Genomic DNA, 24,982 nt, shown 5'->3' on the forward strand with positions numbered 1-24,982 from the left:
ATGAAGTATGGGCTGTAAAACCCACTCTCCATCTCGGCTGGAGGAACCGGCTCGATTGCACCCTTCGCCAGGAGGGCAGCAATCTCCTCTCGCAAGACAGGGGCGGACAGGGGGTTGACCCTGGAGAAATACACGCCCGTAAACTTGGGGGGCCGTTTCGCGAACTGAATCGCGTAACCGAGTCTGATTGTGCGTATGAGCCACCGCGAGGGGCTGGCCCGCGCTAACCAGGCAGGCAGAGCCCTCGCTAATGGGGTCATCGCTACAATCGCTGACGTACCAGCGGTGGGGCAGCGCGGAGTGGGTGTGCTGATCCGGGAAGCACGAGGGTCCCGCGGAAGAGCTGGAGGAGAGCGATTCGCTCTGGCTCCGCACCCTGACTCCGGAGAGGGGGCTGGAGGGCTGAGGGAAGGGAGACCGTCCCCCCAGCGCTCGTGAGCCACTGGCGAAGCACGTAGAGTCTGCGAGCCGGAAGGCAGCGCGTCCCGGACTGGCAGAACTCGTGCAGTCACATCCGGGGAAGGGAAAAAGTGCTCTTTTACTGATGTTTTGGTGGCACTGAAAAGTACCGTTGTTATCGGGGCCCCGCCCTCCAGCGGGGAAAGAGCAAGTTTCCTCTTCTCCGGATGGCCTGTCTCAGGGACGCTTCGCGGTCCGTTTACCGGACTTAACGGCGCCCTGGGCAGGAGGGGCTGCCTGCTTTCGAGGTGAACGCCGCGCCCGCTTGGCCGGAGGCGCAGGCGGGGGCGGGGCAGCACTCGTTGGCGGGCGCCCTCGGCGAGGAACAGCGGAGGTGGATGGCTCGGCGGGCGGAGCGGGCTTACGGCCACGCCGATAGATGACATTGCCCATCGCATCCGACTGCTCTTTCACCGCCTTGAATTCCTGGGTGAATTCACCGACGGTGTCGCCGAACAGGCCAGCCTGGGATATGGGCGAGTCAAGAAAGCGAACTTTGTCAACGTCGCGCATATCGGCCAGGTTTAGCCAGAGGTGGCGTTCCTGAACCACAAGTGTGGACATCGTCCTCCCCAGCGCACACGCGGCGGACTTAGTAGTCCGAAGAGCATAGTCGGTCGCGGTGCGCAGCTCATGTAATAAGCTTGGGTTGGACCCGCCCTCGTGCAGCTCGGCCAGCGCCTGCGCTTGGTAGCGCTGGTAGGTGGCCATCGCGTGCAAAGCAGAAGCAGCCTGGCCCGCAGCCTTATAAGCTCTGGCTCCGAGGGAGGCAGACAACCTACAGGCTTTGGACGGGAGGCGGGGCACACCCCGCCACGTAGAGGCGCCGCGCGGACAAAGATTGACCGCGATAGCGCGCTCCACTGACGGGATCGCCTCATACCCCCTGGCAGCTCCGCCGTCAAGGGCGGTGAGGGCGGAGGCACTCGCAGCACGGGCAGAGAAAGGTGCCCTCCAGGACTGCGTGAGCCTACTGTGCACTTCCGGGAAGAAGGGGACGAGAGGCTTCGAAGGCTTCGCCTTCTGGTCCTCTACGTAGCACCCATCTAGTCGGTCCGGCCGCGGAGCTGGGGGATAAACCATCTCCAACCCCACGGCCGAAGCAGCCCGGGAAAGCACGGCTAACATGTCCGCTTCAGGATCCGATTTGACAGCGCTCACCTGCCCGGAGGGGGCGAGCGGGTCCGGATCTTCGTCGGACAGTGAAAGCCCACCCTCCGATGCCGCGGAGGACATCTGATCTCCGGTGTCAGCGAGTGTGAGAGCTACCATCTGGTTAGACGGATCACTCTCACCACCCGAAGCTTGGATGGAGCGCCGTGAGGAGCGAGAGGTCCGCGAGCCCGTGGGCGGCGGATTAGCTCCCGCTGAAACCCTCAGATCTGCCCGAGCGCCCGCTGCTTTTTTAGAGCAGGAGGCAACTGGGGTGGCTCGCTCTCTTGCGAAAGTTAGCCGCGATCTTAGCTGTGCAACGGTCATGGCATCGCAATGACGACATGAACCGCCCGCGAGCACCGCATTAACATGCTGGACCCCCAAACATGCAATGCAGTGATCGTGTCCATCATCCGGAGACAGGAAACCCCCGCATCCAGAAACGCACAGTCGGAGCGCCATCCTGAAAAGGACGTGCTGCACGACTGTGTTGCTCTTTTAGGAAAGTTGCAACTATACGCACCGCTCTGGAGGACCGGACCCAAAGAACCGCAGGCAAGGGAGTAACCCAGCTCGACCGTCTGCCACCGCGAAGACCCACTCTGGACCGGGAGACACACTCGTTCGCTCTGAAGTGCTGATCAGCAAGAGGAACCCTCATCGACTCACTCAGAAAGGATCTGAAGCGAAAAGGATGGCGTCTGCTGGCTTCAGGTGTGCTTATATGCTGAGATAATTGCAGATGTCGCACACCTGCGCAAGCTTACGCTGCCAATTAATTTCATTCATTGGCCCGTTCAATACTCTCCAGATAAGCGGCTTCTGATCCGAATCCTCCCATTCATGGCACTGAAGTTCCCCAACCGAAGGGGAACCTCGGCTTAAGCACTCTATAGAATTCTTAAGCATCAATTTGGAGTGATAGAATTTCAAGCATCAATAGGCTACTTGAATAAATAGACAAATTAGTCCCCTTTTATATTCTGGAAGAAATATCACGCTAAGCACAAACTGCTGTCCATCTTAGAACATCAAACACACATGTGCATTATCCCGCAGGGATACCTTTTCGTCACTCACCTACCTCATCTCACAGCATCAATCTCCGGAGTAAAAGAGAAATGATCTAAATCCAATCTTGGCCGTAACAAACTCTGCCTGAATGGCGTCGCGCAACAGAGGCGCCGACGGCGCGGTGACACAGCGCGCTTACGACAGGGGATAGTAGACTAATGCCAGGGGTGATAGAGTTCCGACACCACGCCGGATTTCCGGCGTACTGTGGCTGCGGGGGAAAAAAAATCAGGTTCACGGATATTGATCTGTCATTCCTCTAGATTCACAGACTGCTGAAAGCGCCGGATTGGTTTTTATTAAGAGCCATTTTGTGTGCTCGTGAATCATCTTTTGAGTGTAGACGCCATGTAAATAAAAGATTAATTGTGTAATTTAGAGAGCTTTATAAATTATAACGGATCTTTGTGAGATCTCTATGAACTAAGATTAGTGACGCTTTTTAGTGATAATAAGAGGAGCGTGCTTTGCACTTTCCAGGCTATAATCCATTCAGAATTTGTATGAAACTTTCGTTTTCGGCACATATACGCTGATATGTTTTGGGAATGACATCTGCATATTTACGCTGGGTTTATTCTCGAAATAACGGTGAAGCAATAGATGGGACAAAAATATATTCCCCCCTTCTCCTTAAACAACTTTGTGTTTCAGCTATGAAATAGTTCAGTTTTGTATGTAGCCTAATGGCAAAGTGTTTATATTTAGTTTCGTTTTTTATTCAGCTTATTTAGAAAAACGTTTGGAGCATTTTTTATTCGTTAAAATTAAGTTTGTTTTTTTTTAACGAACAGCGCCCAGCGGAAGACCATCATTGTCTGTTTGATCAGTTTGCCTTCTCAGATCATCACGACTTGCCTAAAATAAAAGATATAAAACAGTTCAAGTATAAAACAATGGTAGCTTAAACGTTAAAGAATGTGTGCTATTAGGCGCATAGTTTGCTTATAAAAAGCTTGCAGGACATTGAGGCGCCAGAGCAATCACTTGCATTTTTTCAGTGGGAGCAATTTAAAGTTATCCGTCATTTTTGCTCACAAAGTACGAGTAATACATCAAAAAACCTTACAGCGTTTTTATAAAATAAAGAAAACCAAAATTATGCGCTTTCTGTCGTCTGGTTTTTGAACAGGAGCGCTTAACAAAATGAAGCAAAATGTATAAGCCTCACAGACATAATAAATATATTAATAGAAAGCTTTAAATTATTACTTAACAAAATAAAACAAATCGAAAACAAAAAAACTCCTTCATGTAATCCGTAAAGATGAATTTCTCTCTAAAGGCGTGTCCAAGAGATTGCCAGTCAGGATCTTTGCGCCACTGACTCAGAATAAGTTTATTAATAAATAATTAAGATATGTCCTTACTCTTTCCTCGACACATTCATTGTTATTTGTTTTTGCCGGTGCTTGGGGCGAGTTTTAGCTTATTGTGTGCGCTTGAACGCGGATTCACAGTAGCAGTTTTAACATGGAGTGACATGACATCTGACGTACAGATGACACTGGCACATTCCGGTGGCACGTCCTGTTTTCCACTGTCATGTGCCACTCGCTAGTGGCATGTGTAGTGACCTGTGTCACTCAGAGTGTCGCGCTGCATGTCACTGCAGTGACATCGACACCCGGCGAAGCTTATGACATTAATTAACACGAGCAAAACCATATTTAATCATTACGCGACTTTTAAACTAATTTATCGCGTCGCAAGTTAGTTTATTTGCTGAGCTCCTCCACGATGTTTTAATTCAAACGCATTTATTTTATGTATTCGTAGTCATACTTCCGTACGTAATATAGTCATTTGACAGTACATGTCAGTCAAATTTATTGTGGCATGCTTATGTATGGGAGGGGTTACACTTATCTGTTGTACTGTATATTATTGCATCCTGGCAGTTCCTTTGTTCCCTACAATATGGATTTCTCTATGTTTTTAATTAATTCATTTATTTTATTATTTAACTTATTTTCATTTTAAGGTATTTTAAATAATATCCTTTAAAAAGTTATAATAAAATGCATGTTGAAAACTCATAACATATATGCATGTAAGATAACAGGTGTCATTTGCCTAATGATTTTTAAATATTAAAGCAAAGAGACTTAAAGATTAATGTGCTTATAACGTGCTTATACTGACACCTACTGGCACATGTCACAAGATCACTGACACTGGCATGTGTCACTGACATTACTGGCATGTGTCTAAAAAGAGCCACTTGACAATAATGATGATCAGGGTTACACATAGGCTGTTAATATATTTGGGCCCAGGGGCCCACAAGTTATGTGTTAAAAGTGCGTTGCATACATAGTACCCCCACCCCTACTCACCTCAGGGGCAAGGAAAAAAAGTTCAGGCTCAGGAATTTTTTCCACTATCAGCCCTGCATAGGCCTACCATCAAGGTTCAATGCAGATTAAAACAGGCTCTCATATTTACTGCTTTTTGCACAGGGGGGGCTAACTGTTGCATTTCAGTAAATGTATAGCTGATGCTTCATAGAAAAATCTAGTAATTTGGTCTTCAATCAATAAAAACTAATGCTGTAGTTTTCTCTGTTCTTAGTGTTCAAGTATACATTAGTGCAGTGGTTCTCAAACTGTGGTACGCGTACCACTAGTGGTACGCGTGCTTCCTCCTAGTGGTACGCGGAGGAATCGCCAAATAATTAAATAAACAATTAACATTTTTAATCCTTTGATGTGAACTATATTATCGATGTGATCAGCTTTGGCATTTTTGTGAAGCGTACGATCACAGCGCTGTGCTTAGAATGTTTATTTTAGTGCAATTTGTCATAAGCTGCTGAAAATCAGTTTCCGAATTGATTCTGAAGCGTGATTTGACTGACATGAAAACTGGCCAATCAGTCGACCTTTTTTTTTTGTGTGTTTTTGCGTGAAACGTAAGGGCGGGACAAAGGCTCTCTGTGTTGCAGAGACAGAAAAAAACTACTTAAAAACAAATGTTTTGTTGGAATAATGCTTCTCGGATGTTTTCACTATAGAGATGTCTAGCAGAGTAATTAAACCGCGGACATATTTCCTGCCTTTTTGATTATCTACATACACGTTTCGCTCTCCGACAGCCAGTCGACTCGCCTCTGACCTGTCACTCCTCTAAATACATTCTGAATGGCGGCGCGGGAATGGAGGTATTGCGCAATTACTCATTTCTGCAAATGCGGCGAGTGCTTTATTTTAACTCGAGAGCGCATTCATGTACGCAAATCGCTAAAACAGATATGTGAGCTCTTAAATAGGCTTTTTTCAAATGAACTGCAGTGCTCTCATGATCGCCTGTGTGCTCAGCTAGAATACAATCGCGATCTCTCCACTATTAAAGTAGACATTATTTATCTTTGCTCCTTAACTAAATTTAGTCAAAAGTATTTAAAGTTATGAAGTATTTAGAAATAGATTGATGCATGATCGATAACAATGCTAATGGTCTTCTTATTTGGCTGTGTTATCAAGTGAAACTTTAGCAAAGGTGGAGCTTTTTTGTTTCTTTACGACAAAAGAATTATGCTGGAAATGTTTCTGGATGAGGTATATGTGTGATTTATACATTTAGCTGTATTCTGATCTGTCTTAAAGCATTACAGATCAAAGCAATCCATTGTTACTTATTGTTTATTTATCAAAATTTACAATAAGGCTCTTAAAGCACTGCTTTGATAAATGTATTGTTGTCACATTTCAAATACCTCAAGTAGAATGAAGTCATTTGTTTTATTTTTTACTGACAGTGTACTTGTATTTTTTTTAAAGTTTCTATTTTAGATTAAGATCAAGTGTAAAATAAAATCTACATGTGATGTACAGCTATTTAAAAAACAAATTTGCCATATTGTAAAGAAATATAGTGTAAAATATGTAAATAAAAGGCTAAATAAAAATCTTTTTACCATATACTTTAATTTAACCTTTCAAAGCTTAAAAATATCTTTTTTTAAAAATGGGCAAAAAGTGTCTCTATGGCCTTAAAGATTATTTGGTAGTTTTACCAGTGCTATTGAAAAAGATTAATTGTCATGAAAGGAAAAATCGACCATACTTCCTTTGTTAGTGCATATTCCTATACACGTAGCTTTGGGATTTAAGCAATCAAACCATTAAATCAGGTTTACACTTAAAAAAAGTGATTTCATAATGAAAATCTGATTTTTTTATTCAAAAGTAACCAACTAGTACTTTCTAAAAGAGTACTTTGTACTTTTACCAAATATTAGCATTATTTACTAAAAATGTTGTTATTTTAGCAGTGTAATAGTATTTTTACTTGAGTACAAAAAAAGATTTCATAAGCATTTAGTGCAGGTTTATTATATTATTAATATATGATTAATAAATATTATTTTTAATGGTTTTTATTTGTATCTATTCCTATGCAATGTTTTATGGGTTGCTGAGAATACATTTCAGGTCTTCAATACATAGCATGTCAGTCTTGAAAAAAAAAAAATAGGTGCTGAAATTGATTTTCATTAGGCTGTGCCTGTATGAACCCTGTCATATGTACATTTAACATTTATTTCAAGATTTGTCTGAAAGTGTAGGAATATGACATATAGCCTATATTTATAAGGTCCAAGCAGCATTTCCAGCTTTTGATGAATAGGCTACTATAATTACTTTAGATTTAAGTACAGCAGTTTTCTTTTTACTTTTTAAGAACAGCGCCATTTTTTAATGAACTTTTAAAAGCACATTTTAACTAAAACTTTTTTTTTTATCTGCAAGCACAGTTAATGTTCAGACTATTTAAAATGTTTAATGTGACTGACAATAATACATATTCTTAATAATAGGAAGTAATCTGCATCGTTTTTAAACTGTGCACACCTGTAGCTGCTTAATCAGGCCTACGACGCTATTTTTTAATACTGGTTAAAAAAATAGCGTCGTAAGGTGGTACTTGGAGAGACGATTTTTTTCTAAGGTGGTACTTGGTGAAAAAAGTTTGAGAACCACTGCAGTATATCATTATAAATGTGTAGTGAATTTGCAGTAATCTCTCAGACGTAATAAACTTAGACAAGTTCTGAAACTCTTACTTAAAACATTTGTAATTGTGAACATGAAAAGAATAAACGGCTAAATTAAACTGTTAAAATAAAGGAGAAGCAGATCGGTTTCAATGTACAAAGGGAATACCTTCACGCTGCCGGTGCTAAATCATTTGCCATCGATACGCAGAGGGGTGATCTGCTCTTGGGCTGCAGGTGGGAAAGACTGCTGTACGAGGACTGGGCCGCCTGTCAGAGCTTTGAGGCGGGGGAGGGGCCGCAGCCGCAGCTCAATGGGAAAAGTAGAGATGGTACAGTATGGAAAATGACAGTCTATAAAAATCTCCAGTAACACACAAAAAAGTAGCTAGATTTGTTGCTAGTCACTATTTTAAAAATTTGGCGCTAGGAGGGTCTGAAAAGTCGCTAAATCTAGCGACAAAGTCACTAAATTGGCAACACTGCCCTAAACCAATCTGTGTTTTAACCAATCAGGTGTTTGTATGATGCAGTTAATGATGTTAAATAAGAGTATAATTGCGCGCTCTATTGCGCAACTTCATAAATATGCATGATATCTTCCAAGACCTGTTACAGTGTTCAGACGGCAGAGAGACGAAATTACATGTTGTGTTACCAAAACAAAAGTGTTGCTTTTATAATTTGCTGCAGTAAAGGTTTTGTTTTCATTTTCTAAGGAACATTTTTTTTTACCCGCAAGCTTTTTTCATCTGGAAATGGTGAGATCTGGATTTGCTGGTCGTCTCCTCTTAATAAGGATGCGGCTCTAGTTGGTGTTGATTGTCCTGTCTCTACAGATTTGGTAGGTGAGCGACCAGTGATCTTTGTTTATTCAGATGGCAAAGTTAGTTCGTACTGAACTAACTATTACACAGAGTGTAAACATGTTAGCACCACAATCAAACTTACCGTCGTGTAGGATTTTCAACGCATTTTATGACAGGAATAACACACATGGCTTTCTGACGCTACCTGCCAAGTGCATTTAAGTTTCCGGTAAATGTGGATTTTTTTTTCTCTCATTCGCCGTGCGGTAACAAACATTGCATAAAAAATACATGCTTAGAGCAGTTCCTCAAATCAAATATCTCGTTTGTCACGAGGGGCATGAATGAAATTCCTGAATGAAAAAAGCCAAACTGCAGTTAAAGTCCACCATTTAATAATTTGTTAAATAATTTGATTACTGATGTCCATGTAAACACTGTCACTGTCTTTCTCCCGTGTGTGTTTTGCCTCTGTGAAAATTAGTGCGTGCCCAAACTGACACTACCATTTTTATGGAAATTTTTAAATGCCCCCCTCTTTTGCTCCTCCGACACTCCGACAACCGGAAATACCGGCCGCTCCGCGGGGGCGCGGTTCTCAGGCGTTTTGCTCATACTTATGGACCACTAGCTGCAGCGGCTGCTGGTTTATAATAAACAGAACACACCACTCTCAATAACAGTTGAACATTTATTAATATTTTCACAAACATACAAATAGATTAACATACTTTTATCACACATAACCATGCTTTACCACGTTTAAAACAAAACCAACCAGTTGTACTATAACCATGGCTGAACTACTATGCAATAAAGATTTTAAAAACAAAGTCCATTGCAGCATTTATATGAAGACCATAGGGATATTTACAAGTACTTCAAAACATGTACACTAAGTGTGACTATAGTTTTACTACAGTAAAACCACAAATAACTTGTGTAAGCACATTTTATAATGCTTATAAGCGTTATATATAATTTCTTATATGGTGTTTAAGAAAATGTATGTTTTCCAAGATTATAATTTTAAAATATAATACCAGTCATGTGTTCAGTATCTAAAAGACTTTATTCAGGGAGTTACAATAATAAAAGAGTACACAAACACAAAATAAATACCAAGCAGACAACATTTACAGTAGTAAATAAAAATCATACGTATTAAAATAGTTTTTTGATAAAATCGTATTGAAGTCTGTAGTCATGTGTACAATTTTTATAAATGGCATTTAACAATTTGAAATCTCCTCTAAACTAATAATACATCAATTATATAAAATAACAATACTTTCACAGAGATAGTTAATTTTTCAAGCAAACTCTAATGCACGACACAAAACAGATTTTGTCATTATATACATACATATATATATATATATATATATATATATAAACTGTTTGTAGATTATGTACAATGTTCAAAGAAAACAGACAAAATAAAAAGAAATAACTTGTCATTTAGTTTTGTTTTATCTTGTGGAATGTTTTCTTCACATAAAAGGGTTTATATAGGTGGAATAAAAAGTGTGCCGCCGTTCTCTAAATTGTTCTTGTATGTTGTCTTTATCTTTAGTCCTCACAAGTGAGGCTTGACCCAAACCGGGACTGCAGTAGCCAAATCTAATCCTTGTAGTGGGAACCCTAAAATAAAACAAGAAACCAAAAGGAGAAAGATTAGCATTGCAGCAGTTCATATTACCTCAAACAATTATTATTTGTTTCATGACATATAACTGGAGTATGTGTTACGCTAGTCTCGCTTTTTTTTTGTCTGTCCCTCGGTCTCCCTGCACATGAAAAAGGTGATAGAGCTTTCTGTGTTGCGGCCTCAAGGCTCTTGAACAGTCTCCCTCTGAACATTGGGATTGCTACTTCATTGATTGCTTTCAAATTTAACTTAAAGACTTATTTTTACTCTCTTGCCTTTGAGTGACAAATGCATGTTATTTTTTATTTGTATTTTAATATTACTTTTAAACATACATTTTCTTGTATTTTTAATACTAGTTTTTTATTTTATTGTGTAGTTTATTTAATATAAAGTACTTGGATCAACTACGGTTGTGTAAAATTGTGCTCTATAAATAAAGTTTGCCTTGCCTAGAGTAGCAAAAAAGCTTCACAAAAAAGACTTTTATTTTGGCGTGGCTGATGACGTCATCAGGCGGCGCCGCTACAGCGTGGTGATTCAACTGGAGAAAGGTTTGCTTTAAAAGTTTTACAGATATAACCCGATTTAAAGTTAAAGTTCTAAAGTTTTAGGTTTTTTATATATGGTGCTAAATTATGTTCCTGCTGTTGGAAATATTATTTTAACCTTTTATACAACGTAGTACTATTTTATTCTCAATAATCAAGGGCTATTGTTTGAATAATGTAACAGAAAAGTGTGTAATAAGTGTTTTGATGAAACGTTTTACCCGATTTCTTTTTGTTAATTACGCTCGTTAAAATAAACTGTTGAAGAGAAGTTATTTTGCTTCATTGTTTTATTTATTTTAAACAGGACATTTTTATTGTTTTGTTCATTTTAAACAGGATAAAGTGTCCAAACACAGAGAAAAACTCCTGCTGAAGCGACTGATCTCCACACTGTTATAAAGATGGCGTTTATTAAAGTGGAGAGTGAAGATGTGAAGATTGAAGAAACATTCACAGTCAAACAGGAAGATCTGCAGGAACAAACAGGTTGGTTTTCATTCTCAAACACCAACTCAGTCATTTGATCCTCATTCAGATATATTTTAATAATAAAAATACTAAATTAAATCCATCTTGCAGCCATTCTCCTAAATGCACATAAGCACTCATTGAAAGACAGGAATGAGTTTCTTGTTACTTTTTCTCGTGTCTTTTGTCATTATTTTTAAGTATTATTAGTCTCCCATTTTCTCTACTTTCTTAAGGTTATTGCTTTTCTTGTTCTCCTGCTGTTTGTGAAGCATCCTTGAGCACCGGCGCTTTATAAAATAAATTTAAAAGGTTTAACTGAGCTGACGATATTTGACTGACAGTGTTCTCATAAAAGATATCTGCTATTACAGTGATAGTGTTGGCTTAGTACTTTCCATTTGCATACGTCAAGTCGATCACAATTCCCTTTTTTCATCAACTTCTTTATGAGTTTAAACTTATTTGTAGTTGTTGTTACTAGGTCTTACAGATAGTGTCTGAGTTAGAACTACATCATTATTATACTAACTAATTACCAGGGCTATTGTGTTTAAACAGGGTTTCCACGGCGTCATAAAATGTCTTAAGATCCAAAATCAAACAAAATTTCAAATCTTTCGCTACAAATATCTAAAATACATATAAAGAATTATTATTTATTTATTCTTGTAATATATATAATAAATTTTTTCATTTATTCTTTAATGGGGCAAATAAAAATCTTTTCCATCTGGACCATTTGAAAAATTATTTAGCTTTAGCCCTTTATGGGTCTAAAATTTCATTCATAATGGTCTTAAAAATTTCATAAAAAGAAACCTGCAGAAACCCTGGTTTACAGTTTGTCAAATGATGTGGACGCCCCAATATTAAATAAGCTGAATGAAATGGACACTACAATAATTGTTATAAAACATTGTACAGTATTCTAAGCTATAATATGTTGCTGTGGGATGACGTGAGACAAAACAAACTAATTATAGTGGAACAATAACGTTTAGCATTGCACTGACTGCAACTGGCCAACAAACTAGTCTAAAAATGACTTTTTCTGCTTAAGAAATGGATAACAGCATGCTGATGATATGCTAACATTAGAGTGTGAAGTTCGTCAGTATTGACCAAATTCTTCATGTACCAGCAGGTGTCGCCATTGGAATCTTTTTGCTTGAGACTTTTTTTTAAAGAATTTATTTTTAGATCCTTAAAACAGGGTTATTCTGCTTAGGTATGCTTAGGTAACCGTTTTCAAGGTATACCACAGTACGACAGTATATGTAAGGTTTTCTTTTTAACATTTTGTTATAAGTTTTTCAGGACAACAGTATCTCCAGCAAAAAAGATATCCAAAGATGCCATTTTAAATTGTAAAGAAATCTGTGTTTTGAAACGAATGATTCATTTGAATGATTCAGCCTGACATGTTTACTGCTCCATAATACTTTCTTCCCGGTTTCACAAACAAGGTTTAAGGCTAGTCAAGATTAAATTGCATGTTTGAGCGGTCTCAACTCAAAATAACTTTCCGTGAGATAAAATACATTAGTGTATTTTTTTTCTCCAGGTGCACACCAGTAATATATTTTACTAAGGCCATTTTTATAAATTTGGCTTAAATAGCCTAATTTAACTAAGGACTAGTCCCGGCTTAATCTAAGCCCTGTTTGTGAAACTGAGCCTCAAAGTTTCTCAAAAGAAAATATATTGTGTTCAAAGGGAAAAAGTTCTTGTTTTTTTTTACCCAGACATTAAAAATAATATATTTTAGAGCAGTAATCACAATACAGTGAAACCGTGATCTTTTTATCCAAGCTTATCATACAGTCAGAATCTTATACTGGCCCATGCCTAATGCTGCTTGATGTTGCAAAGTCATATTTTCTCATTTTATTATTTTTCTTTGTATGAATAGTCATGAACACATTTGTTTGTAGAGCAAGTAGCCATTTATTATTCCAGGTCATTTCTCCAATAGGCAACTAAATTGGAGGTTCTAAAACAATAGCATATAAGATCAGGTCACTACTATGGCCCCATTTACACTAATGCGTTCGCATTCATCAAATTTGCTTAAACCATGTGTTCTTAAGTATGGCTGTATTTCACAAGGATTCTGACAAAGCAACGTGAAGTAGGCGCTGTACAAAATTTGCACTTAAGGAGGAAACACATCAAACTTAAATCATTTGAGCGCACATGGAATCATCTTAAAGGCAGACCAATGCAGATGTCTTGGACAGCTCGCGACATTATCTGGCACTTTCACTGAGTACATTTATATGGACACCAATACTCCCATTTTAATATCATTGATACTCTTATTAAGAGTCTACCTTGTAAACAGTTGTTTTTAAAAAAAATTTATTACCTTAAAGGAACACCGAGTCACGAAATGAGGAGGTTTTTCTTTCCGTTCGGTATGGGGTATAAATTTCTATTACAGCAAAAGTCTAAAGATTAAAAATGAAACGTACTAAATTAGATGTAATGCTGGAAAGCCTGGTAATGCAGCATTAATTTTTTTTCATTAATTATTTTATACTGAAACGTTCCTTCTAAAAGTGCTTCCTTGGTCTTATGCATATTTCTTTGCATGACTACAACAGGAAGTATAACTGCGTTCATTTTTTAAAAACATTTTATATATATATCAAATTAATTGCATGAGTTAACCCTCTAATTTTGACAGCACTTTAAATAAACAAATGTTTTCAAAGGGCAACAAATGTTTTTAAATAGAAAGCAGCAATTTGCAGCAGTTTCGAGAGCAAATAACAAATCCCACTGCTTGTGTGTGCACGGCTCTTTGTGGCCATTATTTTAAACTTACTGTGCTGACGTTAAGTACATTTTGAATGTTACAGTAAACCTCCAATGCATTAAGACTTTTCCTTGCAAGCTACAATTTGCAGTGAGTGTGTATTCTCTCTCTTGCGCACAAGCAAATATTTCAATGTATTGTGACAAATATTTAACTTAACGTTAATAGGCCTAAATAATGACCTATATTTTAAAATCTGCAGTTTCTCTTTCTTGCTTTGTTTCAAGCCATACTTTTTGATTGTTTAAATTATTATATATTTGAACTTATAATTGAATCAAATGCTATGCCCTCGCTGTGAACATTGTGGTGTCTTGTTTCATCGTAGTTGCCAAGGTAGCATACAACATAATCATAATGATGCATCTGTGCTCGACCTTCAGGGTTTCATGACGGTAACGTGCACGAGTAGTTATCTAGATTATTTCAGCTGAACTCAGATTAGTTACATCAAATGATCTTCAACTTACTGTTATGGAACCAATTAAAGTGTGGACATTTAGTTCGGCTCACTAAAGTCAAGTTTTTGACTTTAATTCCCGCTTTTTTAAACCACTTTTATGAAACAGCCCCTAGGGGTTATCAAATAATCCTGGGTGTTCATTAACAGACGTTTCACAGTGGTAAACATCGGGGTAACGCTTTTATTTGTATATTTACATTGTCACTGTTCCCGATTAGACAAACAGCAGGTAACCTTTTTAAATGGCATTTCTGCATCTTGTCGAGTATATAAAATGTCACCATATAGGTCTTCAGCTAAGCCTCCGGACATGCACAAAGGCAAGAAAACTGAGACCAAAGTACAAATGAATGAAAACAAGTAGCAAAGTATGTCATCTTGCCATATTCTCATCACTACAGTTTACAGCAAATGTGGCATTAAGCATTTGCATAAGTTCATTCATTCATTTTCCTTTAGCTTAGTCTCTTTATTCATTAGGGGTCACCACAGCGGAATGAACCACCAACTTATCCAGCATATGTTTTAAACAGCGGATGCCCTTCCAGCTGCAACCCAGTAGAGGGAAACATTTGCATAAGTTATATACAATAATGCAAACTTACAAATATAAGCTCAATTATCCGTAATTGCTATGAACATGCAGGATTTGTCTCAACCAGGTCTTCCAAGCATGTTAAAAATGTTGAGTGGAAGATACACATGAGGGAACACAACAGGAGTAATCTAGAACGAGTGCATTTGATCATTTGCATTTAAAGCCACAGGCACAAAAAGAGCTGGGTTTATCTCTGACCCCCAAAATGAAATATTCTGCAAGGTATATGATCTGATTTTGAGCTGAAACCCCAGACCCATTCTGGAAACATTAAAGACTTACTTTACATCCTGTAAAAAAAGGTTCATAATAGGAACCCTTTAAAGGGATAGTTAATGCAGAAATGAAAATAGCCTCACCATTTACTCTCCCTCGTGTGGCTTTAAATCTTTGAGTTTCTTGATTCTGCTGAACACAAAAGAAGATATTGTGAAAAAATGCTGGCTTACTTTGTGTTCCAGAAGAAAGGAAATATTTAAAACCACATGATGCAGAGTAAATGGTGAGGTCATTTTAATTTTCGGTTGAAACATCCATTTCATGCTTGTCGCTTTGTGCCTTCATACTAAAGTTCTTTTTTTTTTTTTTTTTTTTTTTTTTTAGACCTGATGGTGCTGAAAGCAGAGACTCAACAATGGAATAAAATGGAAGAGCAACACCAAGAAATAACAGCTGATGAAAAACCCCAACTGACTGTAAAGACTTCATCACTCGGAAGACCTCGGAAATCCAAAACTGAGTGTAATTTCAGCAGTAAACAGTGTAGAAAGAGTTTCAGTCAAAAGCTTAACCTTGGTGATCACATGAAAGTTCACACTAGGGAGAAACCTTACACCTGCGAACAGTGTGGAAAGAGTTTTGGTAAAAAGAGAAGCTTCAAGACCCACATGAGAATTCACACTGGAGAGAGGCCGTACACATGCCAACAGTGTGGAAAGAGTTTTAAGCTAAGTGGCACCCTTAAAGGCCACATGAGAATACACACCGGAGAGAGGCCGTACACATGCCAACAATGTGGAAAGAGTTTTAAGCAAAGTGCCACACTTAAAGGCCACATGAGAAGTCACACTGGAGAGAGGCCATACACATGCCAACAGTGTGGACAAAGCTTCTATTATGCAGCAAACTTTGCAGCGCACAAGAGAATTCACACTGGAGAAAGGCCCTACACATGCCAACAGTGTGGAAAGAGTTTTAAGCAAAGTGGCACCCTTAAAGGCCACATGAGAATTCACAATGGAGGAAAAACACTGTGTGGGAAAAGTTTTGCTCAAAAACAAAAGCTTGACACCCACATGACGATCCACACTGGAGAGAAACCTTACACATGCACAGAGTGTGGTAAAAGTTTCACATGTAAAAGCTCACTCATTAACCACATGAAAACTCACACCAGAGAGAAGCTGTTTGCATGTAATCAGTGTGGAAAGAGCTTCACATGTAAAGCTAACCTCATGAACCACATGGATGGTCACTCTGGAATCATAGTGTTCATATGTGATCTGTGTGGAAAGAGTCTCACACGCAAAGACTACATTAAGCAACACATGAAGACTCACTCAAGAGAGGATCGTTTTAGATGCAGTGAGTGTGGAAAGAGCTTTAAACAAAAAATAAACCTCAGCGCTCACATGAAGCTTCACAATGCAGAGCAGAGTCCTCAACATTGAGACCTTGTCCACAAAAACACGAGTATATTGAAAACGGCAGCTTTTTCATGTAGTTTGTCTGTTCATTGACATGAAGTTTATTTATAAACTACTTTCGAGAGGATCACATGCTTATTATTGTTCACGACTGGTCCAGCATTAGCTAAAACATGATTCACCAATCAGATGATTCCTGACTCCCTATAAATGACAAGAGATTCTTACCTCTGTTATCTTCGTCGTTATCTTTTAGACTCCCTAAAGCCCTGTTCAGACTACACAATGCCATTTGTCAGTTACGACAGATGAGATTTGTGTCAGATTATGAGATTTTGACTTGATCAAATCTTGATGTGTTGTGGGTAACAAATTAAGACTTTGGTTTCAAAACACTACACATTTATTTTGATGGACTAATCTCAGAAAAGAAAGAAGTTTTCTTCATGAAGACAATTGAACTTTCTATAGACAACTGCTCGCCTTTAAATATACGTTCATGTGAAAACTCCAACATTACTACAAATAAATCGTTGTATGGGAAACCCTGTGTCTCTATTGTGAATGAGAACATGAGTGATTTCTTAGCTTACATGCTAATTTCAGTACTCAAATGCAAATCTAAATGTATTTACGTGCATTTTTTTTTTTTAAGGAATAAAACAAAAAAATTTCATCTTATTAAAAAAATATCAGTCCAAATATTCCCATATTTCTGATAAGTAGCCCAAACTGTGAACAAATGTAGATTTGAACTACTGCGCACATGTCCACGCAGATCCACTGATGAGCGTTTACACAAGCCACAGTCAAAACAAATGCAGAATCAAAACTTTTAACAATCCTGAATCAATATTGGAGTTAGTTTTGCACGCTGGAGGAAGGATGACACCATGGCTGAAGTATTTCTGTTAGACAGGTAATGTTCTGTTTTTAAAATCTATCAGTCATGCAGAGCTGATGTAGATTGAGTTGTTATGAATGGGTTATATGCACAGAAGTGTTGCTCAGCCACTGAAATCTTCTGATGAACATGTTATGTGACTATTTACAGTTTTATAAGAAACCTTTTACAGCATCGATAATGTAGATTTTTATTTATTTTAACAACAAAACATCAGTAAATAGCGCTATTCCGCTTAGCCTGCTTTACTGAGCTGAAGTAGTTTTTTGATTCACATTGCTTTATTTTTGAACAATGAGAACCTGTGTGGTCCCTATAATGTTCACCATGCTACTTTGAATATTCGGTCTGAAATAGCATACAAGTATGGCTTATTAATAAGTGTAATTCCTGCACGCCGCAGGCCAAACACTAAGCATACAGTAGCGGCTTTAGGACAAAGTGTGTGAGAGAGTGAGTCTGATGAGAGACTGATGACAAGTTTTGCTTGCTAACTACATGACTGAAAACATTCATTCATTCATTTATTTTCTTGTCGGCTTAGTCCCTTTATTAATCCGGGGTCGCCACAGCGGAATTAACCGCCAACCTATCCAGCAAGTTTTTTAAAAAGCGAATGCCCTTCCAGCCACAACCCATCTATGGGAAATGCCTAAATCATGCTAGATATAATACAGTTTTTGTTCAGAATTGTAGTAATATAAAGTACAACTGGCGAACGGCATGATTTAGTGGTTCTCCTTCATCTATAATGAGCGTTTTCGCGATTTCAGGTGGCGTGGCTTTGGATGACATGGGAGGGATCATATTTGAAAGATATTATGCTTACTAGTTCCCTTTAAAGGGCACCTATGATGCAAATTTGGAAGCTGTTTAGACAGAAGTTCATTGTTGCAACAAGGCTTAAATGTTTTCCACCACAAATACATCAAATAACCTTGTTATTTTGACTCTCGGCTTCATCTGTCTCATCATGTCTGTCTCTTTACTGTTTATCCGAACACGATGCAGTAAAAGTAGACATGCATGTAGGAACGATGGGTTGGGAGAACCAGCTCATTTGCATATTAAGGCAATTAAAAAGATGCTAGAATGTCATCTTACCCCAGAATGTTTATCTTCAGCAGGGTTTAATACATAATTCGAGGGGTATTTTGAGCTGAAACTTTAGACAATCTGGAAACCACAAAAGATAAATCTTACATCTTGTAAAAAGAGTAAAATATGTGCCTGTCAAGAGTAGTTGGTGGTTTTTAAGATCATTCAGAATGAGTAAAGAAATCATTGATAAACTATTTAATTGAACATTTCTACATCTTATTTTTCAGTCATATTGTAATAACTGCATACTAATGTCTATTAATGCAAAAATATTTCTTAAATGATGAATTAAATATTTGCTAATGCTTAACTATTCATAGTGTACAGTTATAAAGTACTACCGATTTAGTTTTTTATTGATGAACAATTGATGATGATTTGTACCTAAAAGGCTGCTGCAAATACCTTTTTTAGGCTGATGCAATAATTGCCTTCATTCAGGCAGGCTTCTGTCACTGCTTCTGTCAGGCAGGCTTCCGTCCCTTTTGGTTTGCTTAGGAAATGGTCACAAGCAGATTCCCCATTCTCATCTTCTTCGATATCCATTCAAAGCATTTGATCTAAAATCATACCATGTTTATATATTTGGTAGCTATTCTCTTTTTGGGGATGGTATTTCAACAATTTTCACAGACCTTCAATTTGAATGCCATCAAGTGACTTTCCCTGGAGGATTCCAAGACAGCCTTTGTCAACTGCAAAGATCAGCTTGGAAATTCTTGCGAGCTGAACTGTTGCTTCAGGGAGTCTGTAGTGATCACGGTGGACACATATATCATGTCCCAGGATGTCAGCTACCTGATCAAGTTCATTGTGTATAAGATTTAATATTTGTGACAGGGTTGCGATGTGTTTCCTTAGCTGTGTTGAGCGCAGATATTCTGTTTTTTCATAATTTGTGTCTCAACCAGTCTTGACCATAGTAGTGTGTGAAACATTTTGGCCTGGGGAAGAGATAGACATTTGTTTCCTCTACACCACATTGCATTCTGTTGTTAATTAGCTGGTTCAAGGATTAAACCATGTCGGGTGTTAGAAGAACAGCAACTTTTTGTTCAAACTTGCCTCGGATTTCAATATGTGAAAAGTGTTTGCAGAGCTTTTTTTCAAATTGGGAAAGTCCTAAAGACACGTCATTGAGAAGTGGTTTGTATCTCTGTGAGTAAAGTTCTCCAAACGGATTTTGGACACCTCCCCCGCACGCCATCAATTAAAAACTATTATCTGCACAATAGTGGCTTTCGCAAGATCAGCATATTTTTTACGGAGATGACTTCTGGCTCAGTTTGTCAGAGGTAACTGTTGCAGCCTGTTCCAGGTGAGAGTGAAGAAGCTGTACGTCTTGTGTGAAGGGTAAAGCTGATGGTCTGTTGAACTTTTTTTCTCACTATGTGTGTTTAAGGTGAAGTGTGAAACAAGTTCACACCATCTAGAACCATTTAGGTCCCGTTTACACTAGTGCGTTTTAGTTTTAAAACGGCGTTGTAGAATGAAAACGATCCGCGTCCACACTCGCGTTTTACCCAGCGTTTCTGAACGGCTCTCCATCCACACCAAAACGCTGAAAACGCACATCACGTGACCACACACACACTCTCGGGCAAGCGCTCCAGCATTTCTACCCAGATGAGAGCTCTGCTTGTCGGACTGCTCATCAAGCATCTCCCGCTGGATCTAATCTCACTATATTTGCTAAACGTGATATTTCATTCATGTTGTTGTCTTTATCTAACGACAAAGGCCAATTCCCTGACTTTGGTCATTGGAATCTATTAAGTTACTTGTTCACGGGTAACATGTTTTGGTTAAGCGCAAAGATAAGTTAATGATTAATCCAGGTACATTGACTGATCGCTTGCTTTTATTTCCTACAATGTATAAACTTATTGTATGTTATACTTTTATAATTATCGATTATTAAAACTGATATTCAGCAAAAGAGAGGGTGCGTTTCGTATTTTCACTGAAATTGAAAGGAGGCAGTTGTTATCGGCTCCGTTTTGTTATAAATATCCACACAGTGAAGATGACGCTCGTGCAGCACGGCGCCTCAACATTTCTGCTGTCTGTTAAGTTGCTAATATTAAAAAGAAAATAGGCAGTTCCTTAAATCATGTTTACATTTTATTGTTGAGAAAGTGAAACAACGTAGCCAAGGTGATGTGAATGAAGTTATAAAGTACACTGTTCCCTTTGAAGATTTACCCGTGTCCTCGGTATGTTTTCCATATCAAACTGAGAAGGGGGAGACTGCAGCCTTGATCAAACTTGCGAAGTCTTAACTTACAAGAAGAGGATGCGAGACTGAACTGTGTGTGGGCTACTTAAAATTGAGGAAAAGCCCCAATCAGATAGGCAAACGTTTGCAGCCCCGCCTCCGTTTTCAGATGTCTCCCTCTTTCCCCACCCACACTGAGACGGAGCAGCAGCGTTTTAGAATGAAAACGGCCTCTCCAGCGTTTTCAAAAAGCTTCGTTTTCGGCGCTCGAGAACTCCAGCGTAGTGTGGACGGATGACGTAACCGTAGCAAAACTTATGCGTTTTCAAACTAAAACGCACTAGTGTAAACGGGGCCTTAGAGACTTCAGTTGATTTGATCAAGTCCTCATTTTCTGTCATCAGAGCCCTGCAGTGAATGATAGCTGCAATTTTCTGCAAAGAATGCCCTATTTTGAGCGCTAGACTTGGTGCTGTGTAGGTGTGATTTTCTTCGTCAAAATCAGACACTTTTTTCCCAGCTTTACAACTTAGTGAAAATTTGCTGGCTTTACAGTTTCTTCAATGGTGATATGTAGTCAGTACGTAAAGCCAACAAGACACGTACAATGTCATTACGGACAACTGACTCATCCTGCCTAATGGGGTCCAAGAAGCTTCCAAACACACTAACAGACATTTTCAGAGAACACAGACTCCGCAGCTTATAAGCTCAAGCCTTTGCCCCTTGTAAGCTCGCCTGAGGTTCTTTTTGGCATCTGCGAGTGTGTCGCCACAACTTTTTGTGGGAAAATATCCCTTTGCAATAGATGCAGTTAATAAATTTTGACTGCTTAGAATTTTGACTGATTTTAATTTGACTTGCCCTGTTCCACTTTTTATTGTGCTCGAAGTTACGATTCTGTTACATACAAATGTTGTACAACATTCTGTATAATAATAATAATATTAACAACATCGAACAAAATAACAGAACAAGCAAAAGTTATTCTTCAACTGGAAAACAGAATTATGGATGCAGAGCAATACAAATGAAGATGGTGGAGGGAGAACTGTATAAAGTTTCAGCATATGTAAATGGTACAACACTCCAGTGCTATTCCAAAGAATTACAACAGTTCCTTGTCTCCTGCCCCAGTCTTGAGACAAAGATTATCACAATCAAGAAGGAACACAAGCTGTTGCCTATAAAAAACAAGTTCAGGCGTTGATCTTTCTTTTTTTTCTTTCTTTCTTTCTTTCTTTCTTTCTTTCTTTCTTTCTTTCTTTCTTTCAATTGAGTAAATAATTAAGCAGCTTTTTTTCCCATCTGTTTGTGATAAAAGTTTGTAAGAAAGTTTGTTTAAGAGTTTGTTAATAAATGTTAATAATAAATAATTGTTATTGAAGTTGATGAAATTCATGTTTTTGCTTGTGCTTGTTATGGTATGTGCTTTTACAAGTACTTTGAACTTAAAACAGCTAATGCTGTTACAGCATATTTAATTACTGTGTAACTAAAGGGATCAAGGCTTCACTTTATTTTACAATCCGCAAATGCTGTATTTACCCTATAATTACAGGGAACAAGGAGGGAACCAGCTGGACTTTAATGCACAAGTGTATATTTGAACAGTAAGAACAGAAAATTACAGCTGATTGATTAAATGCCAAATTGCACACTATATTTTTCTATAAAAACATTAGCTATTCATTGAAATGTAACAGTTGGTCCCCCGTTCTGCAGACAGCAGTAAAAATGCAAGCCTGTTTTAATCGGCATTAAACCCTGCAGTATATCATTTGACAAATACACAACTACGTTACACAGAGCCCAACATGGAAGATTGTGATTGGGTCAGCCCAATGTCAATAAAGAAAAGAACCAATGGGCTGCGGATTATGTCACCCGGCTCTGTCCGGAAAAGAAACATCTTACTTTCAGAGCGTGACAGACAGCTCACAGCACCGCCAATCACTGAGACAGAAAGACATGACAGTCTGCTGAGTGTTTTATGGGCCAATCAGATCATAAGAAGATGATCAGCCCGGCCCAAAAAGTACATCGAAACAGCAGGAAACTTGCGGGTCTGCCCTGGCCACAACAGGAAAAAAAAAACTGCGTTAATTGCGTAAATTTTTTTAATGCGTTAATTATTTCAAATTAATCGCATGCGTTAACGCGTTAATTTTGACAGCGCTAATATATATATATATATATATATATATATATACATACATACATACATACATACATATATATATATATATACATACATCATAAATATATGGAATAATCTATACAAAGATTGATTAATAATAATAAGATTCTGAGTTCGTTTTGGCCGGAATGTGCATAACATACCATAACAACATTTTTTCTTTTTTTTTTTTTGCAAAACGCTATATATCCACCTTATGCTATATTCTAAGAAAAGCTAGAGAATCAATGTTTTCTTTTGATAAGTAAGATTAAGTTATGTAAATTAAGTTACATAATCGACTTGTAGCTTGTTACAGAAAGAGTGGAGGGCGGCTCCATGTGTGTGTGACCGTAGCTTAAACTGCGGTCACACTAGAGTTTGTAGGTGCGAAATTCTGTCGTGCGGCGCTTCGAAAAGGGGCGGGATTAAACTAGATGATTAGACATTTAAAAAGCGAGCGATTGCTTAATGTTTTAAATTTCTGTCTACAGAGGTCATGTTTTGATCCTCGATGAGTCTCACGCAGTAAAGTGATGCGATTTCGCAGGTCAGAGTTCACAATGCTGAGGAATTCGCATGCATATGAATAGAAATCTATGGGAGGAAAAGCCCAGTGTGACCGCAGTTTAAGGCTTCATTACATCAAGAATACATTGAATAAATGCTCATCAGGTGTACTCAGGTGCTTATAATCTACTGATAACACTGAGAAGTAACTTCCCTGATGAGCACGGTATAGGGGAATTTGCAAGTAACCACAGCACATCATGGATCCTAATTTCCTAGCTGAGATGAGCATTGGTGCACATTGTGGTCAACTTAAGGCAAGAGATGCAATTTCTTAAAGATTTTACTGGCCTGGCATGTCAGAAGACATTGTGAAATGGGTAAGCTAATCCACTTTATGAATACTTCAGTTCACTGAATTTATAAAATCAAAAAATTGCATCACTTTTAACTTAACTCATATTATCATTGTTTGAGGTTTCACAGTGCACTGTTTGCCAAAAAAGCCGGAGACATGTAAAACACAAACCACATTATATTCCAATAAAGGTACTATATCCATGTTTCTAACATTGTTTAATTGTCAGGGTTTTTGTGCTTTCTTTGTCTCCCTCTTGTGTCTGTTTATTTGTGTGCAGTTACACCTGTTACCAATTCCCTTGTTTCTCTGTCCCCATTGCTCTCCCTGATTATTTGGCTTTTCAGTTTCCCCTTCTCCCACGTTCTGTGCTAGATAATTATTTGCTGTCAGTAAGCTTTCTAAGCTACTTGTCCTACCTGTATCCAAGTTTGTTGAGTCTTGTGAACTTCGTCTCGTCGTGTTCTGTCTCTACCCGTTTTTTGTTTGTTTCACTGTGCTTTGGCTCACCTCTACTTTGCCCACAGTCTGTGCTTGAGTGAAGCCAATCCATCCAATCTCCTGCCTGAGGTCTATTCTTTTATAACTGTTTTGATGAGAAACCTTTGTGTTCGACCTGCCAGCATCGTCCAGGAGAAGGCCCTGTACTTTGACTGCCTGTGTTATATCTGTTACAAATGAGTGACTCTTTCTCATAAACCCTAGAAGAGGAGTTTTGTCTTCCTTTGGTTGAAATAAACTTTGTTGAATTTCTCCCTTGCTCCTTCAGAACACTGACATTATTTAAACTTTTGACAACAGTACAAATGTAAGATTTGTATTAAAGCGATATTTCACCCATAACTGAACATTCTGCCATCTTTTATACACCCTTCACTTGCTTAAAACACATTTGCATTCCTTTTATTCTTTTAAAGGAAGATATTTAGAAAAAACAAGTGCCCGAAAACAAATGATGAGGTAATTGTAATTTTGGGTGAACTATCGATGTAATATTTTGCATGCATCTAAC

At 38.6% G+C, this 24,982-nt stretch overlaps 2 protein-coding genes and 1 long non-coding RNA gene across 3 annotated transcripts in view; 2 read left to right on the plus strand and 1 right to left on the minus strand.

Moving 5' to 3' along the window:
• Window positions 1–24,982, plus strand: part of LOC101886704 (zinc finger protein) — an 846,922-nt gene that overhangs the window by 466,368 nt on the left and 355,572 nt on the right. The gene's annotated exons all lie outside the window — the stretch shown is intronic.
• Window positions 10,646–17,245, plus strand: LOC137489469 (uncharacterized). Its single transcript, XM_087249039.1, has 3 exons — window positions 10,646–10,701; window positions 11,038–11,187; window positions 15,658–17,245. The coding sequence occupies exons 2-3, from the start codon at window positions 11,103–11,105 to the stop codon at window positions 16,722–16,724; spliced, it is 1,152 nt and encodes a 383-aa protein (XP_087105165.1). The 5' UTR covers window positions 10,646–10,701; window positions 11,038–11,102; the 3' UTR covers window positions 16,725–17,245.
• Window positions 12,479–24,982, minus strand: part of LOC147844817 (uncharacterized) — a 532,816-nt gene continuing 520,312 nt past the window's right edge. Inside the window, exon 3 of the long non-coding RNA XR_015483849.1 lies at window positions 12,479–12,617. This is a non-coding gene — a long non-coding RNA (uncharacterized LOC147844817). The remainder of the gene's footprint in view (window positions 12,618–24,982) is intronic.

The sequence above is a fragment of the Danio rerio genome, chromosome 4 (assembly GCF_052040795.2).
Source record: "Danio rerio strain M-AB ecotype USA chromosome 4, GRCz13ab, whole genome shotgun sequence".
In the NCBI taxonomy this organism is placed as follows: Eukaryota; Metazoa; Chordata; class Actinopteri; order Cypriniformes; family Danionidae; genus Danio; species Danio rerio.